Below are 8,716 nucleotides of genomic sequence, written 5' to 3' on the forward strand. Positions count from 1 at the left end.
TTTTTTTTTTTTTTTGCTTCTCAAGACAGGATTTTTCTGCATAGTCCTAGCTGTCCTGGAACTCACTCTGTAGACCAGGTTGGTTTCAAACTCAGAGATCTCCCTGGCTGTGCCTCCAGAGTGCTGGGATGAAAGATGTGTGCCACCACCACTTATTCCCCGCCCCCCTGCCCCATTTTCTTATTAGTCCAGAAGAAACACATGTCAGGTATTCAGGAAAATACTCCTCAGTTGTTTCCTTCTGTGTGTCAGGCACAATTCAGTGTACAGGGAGAATGAAAATGTGATAACTGCACCTGCTTCCATAAGCTGTCCATTTGAACTGGGGAAATAAAGTTGATGGAAGCCATCCCTGGGTGTGGAGGTGCACATCCATGACCACAGCCCTTAAGAGGCTGAAGCAGGAGAATGATGAGTTTGACACTAGTCCTAGCTACAGAGTAAGGTCACATGTGAGAGACAAGAACAAGAGTTGATCGCCAAACTGAAGGTAGCCAAGGGAACACTTAGAGTGGTCCATGCTGGCAGAGATCCAAGTGAGCAAGGCGTCATGGAAATGAGGCAAAAGAATGGAGAGACCCTGAGGAGAGGATGGGATGAGTGCTAAATAAGGCTTATCTTTAAGAGCACGAAAGAGACAGTTTAAAAAGTGACTGAACTTGATGCTAGACTTAATGTTGTGGGCAAAGGAAGGAGACAGATGTCAAAACTGCCATCTAAGCATGCCATGAGGACCATAGGCTCTCAGGATGTGAGGACAGCTCATCACTTTATAAAGCTGCATAATTGGCTCAAAGAGGTTTGTGTTCTAAGTGACAGAAGGCTCTCTATGTGGAGACATTGAATCTTCTGAGGAGTAGGTTGTTTGTATGCATCTAAGAGTCTAGGTTGGTATGGAGAATGTGGGTCTCACTTGTGATGGAGAAGTCAGGTGTGTGGTCACTCAGGGACCAGAGGAGCCTAAAAGTCAGCCCGCCAAGAAACCATGTATGTTTCTGTAAACACAACCCAGTGCTTTCACTTACTATACGCTCCTAGAGATTTTCTGTGGGATGATATATGATACTGCTTGAATCCTACTCCATTTACAGGTGATATATGATACTGTTTGAATCTTACTGCATTTACAGATGAGCAAATTTCTAATAACTAAATTGTCACAAAGCTGTTCTTAGAAGGTTTTCTTTGTCTTTGTTTTGTGAAACACTATATAGCCCAGACTGGCCTTAGACCCTCACTCTTCCTGCCTCTACTGCCAAGTACTAGAATTACTGGTGCAAGCCAGCACATCTGGCTTTATACTCTTTTATTTTTTTTTAAGATTAATTTATTTACTGAGCATGCCAGCCACTGTGTCAGTCCTTGAATCCAGGGTAGAGGAAGGCAGTTGACACAAGTCTTTGCTCTTTATATCAGCAGATTACATTCACATTGGCCTTGAAATAGAAATTCAAAAGGGGCTTTCTTTTCTAATTACCTATGTTACTTAATAGCAGTGGATGTGTGGGTCTGTGCTACGCTTTCAAAATCAGAATCTCCAGGGGAGGCTATGACTCTGCTGCTATTAAGAACTCCACAGGCAATGCCAGTATTCAGTGGTGATTGGGAGCTACTGGTACAGGATATAGTCTGAAATTATAGAAAGACTAGAAAATGTTTATTCAAATGTAGGAAATAGAGTTGAGGACCCTTGGCAACATTTGAAAACTTGAGTTCCATATAACAACCTCACCAGGGAATGTAGTTCATTAGAAAAACTCAGAGGGAAAAAAATAACAAAATGACCTTTAAATACATCTCAGGAACAGAAAATGATGCAAGATCTTACTGGGAGCCAGAGTTTCTATTTATAAATTTTATAAGATTATGTTCATAACTAATGTCTTAATATATTCAAAATAAACAATGCTCAGCAGGTAGAAAGACTTCGCAGTAGATCTTTTTGATTCATTAAGTGACAACTAAGGAAGCTTGTTTGGAGGCGTTCTGTTAGACATTGGGTTGACTAGTTATTAAAGTTTAAGTTAGAGCTAGGGAGATAGCTCAGGAAAGTGCTTGTCTTACAAACATGAGACCCTGAGTTTAATCCCTAGAACTCACATGCAGTTGTTGGTCATGGTGGCATGCTCTTATAATCCCTGTGCTGGGGCAGTGGAGATGGACAGATTACTGAGGGCTTGCTGTCCAGTCTAACCTCACATGGATATGTTACTATATATACCCATATTCATATGAACATGCATATAGATACAACATATATGCCAGAAAAAGCTTTCTAGAAATTCAGATAGTCCTTTTTAAATATGTCAAACAATATTTAAAATCACCCTATAGGTATATTTTCTCCTTCTGCCCACTATATAGAAATTGTATATAAGAACTAGGCAATTTCTTACTTTTGTGTATGTTCATATGTATATGGGCACACATTCATGCATCTATGTGCATGCATATACATGGAAGCCTGCCATTGCTGTCAGGTATCTTCCTCAATCACAGTGTACCTTGGATTGAGGCAGGCTCTCTCACTGAACCTGGAGCTTGCCATCCCAGCTAGTCTAGGGTACTAAGAGGATTCCCTGTCTTTGCTCTCTACTATGCTTCCCTGTACTCTGGGCTTATAGACAACACACACACACACACACACACACACACACACACACACACACACACACCCAGTGGATTCTGAGGATATAAACTCCCAGTCCTCATGCTTGGTCAGAAGAGACTTACTTAGCCAGAGTCACCTGTCTAGCCCTTAGAGGGCTTCTTATGAACATAGAAATGACCTGGTGACAGATAGTTTGGCGGAAATAACAAGAAGCAGGTGCAGTAGGCATGTATTTTCTTACCAACAAGAAATATAAAAGAAAAGGCTTTAGAATGTTTTGGGAGAGTGACATAAATTATTACAAATCATAGATAACATTGCAAAGGGTGCAGTTTAGAAAATGGTATGATAATAGGAAGCAGATAGCCCTAAACACATTTGCTTGATTTGTTCTTTGCTTTCAGCTCTCAAAAAAGTTAGGAGACATAGCTGTTTTTGACATGATTATTATAGTATTAGACATAGTAGCAAAAATAATTGAAAAACAATATAAATACTCAGTACTAGAGAACAAATTTGATGAGTTATAACAGATGGCAGGATGGGCTTTTCATGTATCCATTAAAATAATAATTTCTAAAAATCATAAAATTGTAAATGTTTGTTTTTATATAATGTTAAGTCGAAAAGTATCCATTCATAATGGTAAACAGAATTTAGGTAACTACATATGCGCATATACTTAAGACATACTTGGCTGTATTTCTTGAGAATAGCTTTAAGATTCCTTCTTCCATGTGTACTGCTGAACACTCACAACCATCAACCACGTGGATCACAGCAGTATGGAAAGCAGCTTTTGACCTCACAGCACTGGTGGAGAATAGATTTCGTTTTCTACTGTTTTCTCAAGCTTTTTGTAAGTTTCCTGGCTTAATAGCAACTTTTGGTTTATATATTAGCTATAAATTAGGTACCTTGGTAAAATTAAATGCTTGTAATTGGGCCCTCATCATATTCACTGCTAGCCACTCTAGTGTCTAACACTCACGGAGGTTGCTTGTTTTGTTTTTACTCACTGAAAAGTGAGAACTTTCATTTCCTGTTTGTACTTATGAGATGACAGGTTTATTTCTTAAACAAATAATTACTGAAGCTTTTGCATTGATCTATGATTGACTGGAGGGATGCTGAGGAGGGTGCCTGCACCGCTCTCTGCTCACCAGCTTACATTCTGTCTGTCTCTGTCTCTGTCTCTCTCTCTCTCTCTCTCTCACGCATGTGTGCATGCTCACATACACACACAAACACACACATGCACACATGGTGCTCTGTGGGTCAGACACTAACAGTAAAATGTCATCTTTAGATTTTATTGTAAATGTTATTTTCCAAAAGGATTTAGATAATGAGCACAAACTGGACATTTTTTTTTTAAAACCTTTTATATATTTTGCAACTTTAACTCTAAAGCAGGTAGAGGGGGAGGGGCCCAGTTTTTGTTTTTTTTTTTTACCATACTAATGAAATCAGAGCTGCTTTTATATGCACTACTTTGGATGACCTTCAAATTTTTCAAAAGAAAGTATTTTGCATAAATACTGGGGATATTACAGGTAAATATCAAGAACTGTGAAGTGGCATTTAAATGTTAAAAAAGTGAAATCTTTGATGTGACAACTATATTTCTGTCTTTGTGCTTTTACTTGGAGAGCATTATTGACAAACCTAAAGTGACATGCAGGTCAGACATTTTTTTCTTCCTGTTAATAGGAAGACTGCTAGAGCAATTAGGAGTACTACGAAGTTACATTTTCAATGTTAATAAATATGAGGTGACTCAGTAGGTAAAGTCCCCTGCCACCAAGCCCTAGATCCAGGGTTCAGTCCCTAAGCCCTACCTGATAGAAGTGGGGAACAGAGGCCTGCAAGCTGTCCCTGACCTCCACATGTGCACTGTAGCATGTTCACATGCATGAGACTAGCATGGGTATAGTTGAGTTGATCTGAAGAGAACCGTATTCATTTATTATTGTTACCTATATGTATTTATTTGAGTTTTTAATGGCACACTCTCGCTCTGTTTTTGGATGGTATTTGGCAGTAATACGTGTGGGCTGATGATCTGAAATCTTTATTTCCATATGCGCTTTAATCTTAGCATCCTGAAGTTGTCATAACTGTAATCAGAGTCTCAAGAGTTTTTAGTGTTTGGACGTGTCCACAGACTACATTGTTCAGATTTGTACAAAGTTCCTTCTACAGTCAGACTTCAACAAACCTGTAGCTTTAAAAAGTGACACCTGAGGGTTTTATATTAAATACATATTATTAAGAATAAATAGTATTTAATGTAGCTATTCATTATAATATTATTTTAAAATAATTATTAATTTCTGTTGTACCATGTGAAGAGACACCATGACCATGACAACTCTCATAAGAGACAGCATTGTTATCATCATGGCAGGAAGTGTGGTAGCAGGCAGGCAGACATGGTGCTGGAGAAGTAGCTAAGAGCTTTACCTCTGGATCAGCCAGCAGCAAGAAGAGAAAGACATTAGGCCTGGCTTGGACCCTTGAAAACCCCAAACCCTACTGCATGACACATTTCCTTCAACAAGGCCACACCTCCTAAACCTCATCAAGTAGTTCCATTCTCTGATGATCAAACATTCAAGTCTATGAGCATGGACGCTATGGGGGCATCTGTATTCAAACCACTGTACTCACTTGTTTCCATATATACATGGTATATTCTAATTATTCCCCCTTCTCTCCCGTTCATACCTGTCAGCCTTCTCTCATCTCTACCAGTCCCTTTCCTAGATTCATGACTTTTGGGTTTTGTGTGTGTGTGTGTGTGTGTGTGTGTGTGTGTGTGATCTGTGTCTTTTACCCAAGACCGTCTATGTAATCACTGGGGTCAGACTCTCCATTGGAATCTGATGGGGGTTACCAGTGGTTATACAGCTAAGGCAATGACTCTCTCTCTCTGCATCTATCAGTAGTGAATAGTTCATCAATGAGGAGTAGGGTCCCCTGAAATACCTGACTGTCGATGTTTATGTTCTTGTGCCAACAGAGCACAAGCATCTGCAGCTATTGTGAGTCTGTGATTGCAAGAACCCAGGACATGGCATTTGTAGCCCTTCTCCCTGCCTTACAGTTCTCCCCGCTATCCTTTCCACAGTGTTCCCTGAGGGATGATATGAATGTTTTGTTTTGTTAAGGGCCGTCACTTGTACATCACGCTTCTCAGCACTCTTTGTAGCCATCAGATTCTATATTTACCACTATCCCCTGGAAAAAGAGGCTTCCATGATTAAGACCAAGAGTAGCATTTATCTTGGGTAGATGAAGAGTGTTCTTCTGAGACATGGCTGTAGGCTTCTCAGTTAAGTTCCAAGAAATGGGGATAGAGGGTAGTAGTGCTTCCTCTGGGATGTGCTGTATGGCCAGAGGCACGATTGGTACAGGTTCCAGGAAGTGGCTGCCTTGGAGCTGCAAAGATTCTTAAATGTAAATATACATGTTAAAGAATTTGAGATAGCTCAATCCATAAAGTGCTTGCCATGCAAGTAAGAGTATCTGAATTCAGCCCCTATAACCCATATACAAAAAGCTAGGCATGGAGACCCATGCCTATAAGTCCACTGTTGTGGAGTCTCTGGAGTACTTGATGGCCCCAGTGCAGTCTATTTGGCAAGTTTCCATGAGCTACTCTGTCTCAAAAAAAATGAGGTAGATGGCACCTAAGGAACGACAATCAAGGACATATATAAGCGCTCTCTCTCTCTCTCTCTCTCTCTCTCTCTCTCTTTCCCTCCCTCCCTCCCTCTCTCTCTCTCTCTCTCTCACACACACACACACACACACACACACACATATAGAAAGAGAAATTGCAATTTTAAAGAAATACAGGTCTTATGCTACTACATAAAATACTTTAAAATGCTGGTAGCTCTGGGCTATGAATAGGAATTATTTGGTTCTCAAGCTATTTTTCTCCAGGCAGTGGTGGTGCACGCCTTTAATCCCAGCACTTGGAGGCAGAGGCAGGTGGATTTCTGAGTTTGAGGCCAGCCTGGTCTACAGAGTGAGTTCCAGAACAGCCAGGACTACACAGAGAAACTCTGTCTTCAAAAAACAAAAAACAAGGGGGCTGATGAGATGGCTCAGCAGGGAAGAGCACCGGCTGCTCTTCAGAAGGTCATGAGTTCAAATCCCAGCAACCACATGGTGGCTTACAACCATCCATAATGAGATCTGACGCCCTCTTCTGGTGCATCTGAAGACAGCTACAGTGTACTTACATATAATAAATAAATAAATCTTTAAAAAAAATAAAAAAATAAAAAACAAAAAACAAACAAACAAACAAAAAACCCAACAACAAAAAAACCCTATTTTCCACATCAGTCAGAAGCAAGGGCTCTAGTTAATAACCTGAGCAAGTCATCCTTGAGTGCCTCTTGTGAGCACATCGACATTCCAGCACAGTGGAGATGGAAAGATAATGTAGTAGTTACTTTTCTGTTGCTGTGACAAAACACCATGGCCGAGGCAACACACAGAAGAAACAGTTTATTTTGGCCTATGGTTCCAGAGGGGTGGAGTGCATAATGGTTGAGTGACAGGAGCAGGCAGGCATGGCAGCTAGAAGGGGATGCTAAGAACTCTTATCCTGAGCTTCAAGCACAGAGCAGAGAGAGCGATTGGGAATGGCATGAATCTTTACACTCTCAAAGCCAGCCTCTAGTGACAACTTCCTCCAACAAGGCCACATCTTCTGAATCTCCTCAAACAATGCCACCAACTGGGGACCAAGTGGGAACAGCCTCATCCAACCGACCACACAAGGTCTCCCCTAGGGGATCACAGGGGCCTTCAGGAGTCATCGAACGTGTTCCTGTCTACTTCAGTCCAAGCCTCATGTAATGAGAACTGCTAAGACGGGACTTTTTCCTACCATTGTTATTGTCTTGCAATGCATATGTTCCTGAATGGGATTAACAGTAACATCTGGTTCCTCCATGTTAGACTTGATTCAAGATTGTATCTGAAGGCAAACTCAACTATTTACCTATCATAAGCACTGAATCCAACCTTGGAAGTCAGAATACATAAGAAACAGTCAAATAGAAGCTTTTTCTAAAAATGTAGAAGGTCTATTTATATTAAACATGGTGGCAAATGTGATCTATTTGCTGGGGAAGGGCTTAATAAAGATTGAGTCAAAGTTAAAATGCAAAGTTTACAATGCAAGTCCTCTGAAAACAGTTTCCACATTTTCAGAGATAATATCACCAGAAGTCATACTTCTCTCATAATTTTTGTCTCTTATTCTGGCTAGAGGGGGAAAATAGAAATAAGCACATGAAAGTATAATTGTCTGTGGCTTGTTTTTCATTTCTATAGCATTCAAGTCGAGATGTTGATTTTTTTTTTTAGGTCCATTAGAGGCTCAGCATGGTGGCACCATTCCTGGATAAGTGTTTGCATATTTAGAGGTCTCCCCTGGAGCAGGAGAGATGGAGAACACAAGGAAAAGTAATTAATTTTTGCAAGAGGAGGTTGAGGGGACTTTTCTGGCATTCATTTCAGAAGAGAGCCGATGTTAAGGAGGACAGTAATAGGGATGCATTCTTGAGATAATAGGATGGCAACATCCAAGTGTTCCATTAATGGAACTGTTGGCTGTTGTGGTTCTATTAACAGTGACTCCAGAAAAAAAGAGTTCCAACAGTGAAAAGACAAGAATCAAAAATCAGAATTCTCATTTAATTAATAACTAATAATTCTTTACTCTGAGCCTTTATAAAATTTTTGGATTTCTGTGAACTTCAGGTAATTCTCTTTCTCCTTTGTCAAAAGGTTTTCCATTTCCTCTCCATAAGAATCCTAATTCTTTTTTTTTGAAAGTTTATTGATTTTTTTTGGATGTACATATTCACAAATGTAGTATGTATTGATAGGATATTTTTGTCATATTCTTTAAAATTTATAAAATATTATAACAATAAAAATGAGTATTATAAAAGTTGTTTGATATAAAACAACAATCAATTTAGCAGTCTTATGTAGATGGATGCTTGTCTATAGCAATAGTGAAAATACATTTTTCTCAGTATAAATTTTAAATAACTCCAAACATATTAACTG

The 8,716-nt window shown here is 39.6% G+C and overlaps 1 protein-coding gene across 6 annotated transcripts in view; it reads left to right on the plus strand.

Moving 5' to 3' along the window:
• Ttc8 (tetratricopeptide repeat domain 8) overlaps positions 1-8,716 on the plus strand; it is a 54,291-nt gene that overhangs the window by 18,533 nt on the left and 27,042 nt on the right. Inside the window, exon 1 of one of the 6 annotated variants that reach the window (XM_031355645.1) lies at positions 136-3,470. The exons of the other annotated variants lie outside the window; for them this stretch is intronic. Coding sequence (XP_031211505.1) covers positions 3,282-3,470 — 189 coding nt within the window. The 5' untranslated portion in view covers positions 136-3,281. Of the gene's footprint in view, positions 1-135; positions 3,471-8,716 lie in introns of those variants that run through there. 6 annotated transcript variants of the gene reach the window in all.

This window comes from Mastomys coucha, unplaced genomic scaffold, assembly GCF_008632895.1.
Source record: "Mastomys coucha isolate ucsf_1 unplaced genomic scaffold, UCSF_Mcou_1 pScaffold6, whole genome shotgun sequence".
In the NCBI taxonomy this organism is placed as follows: Eukaryota; Metazoa; Chordata; class Mammalia; order Rodentia; family Muridae; genus Mastomys; species Mastomys coucha.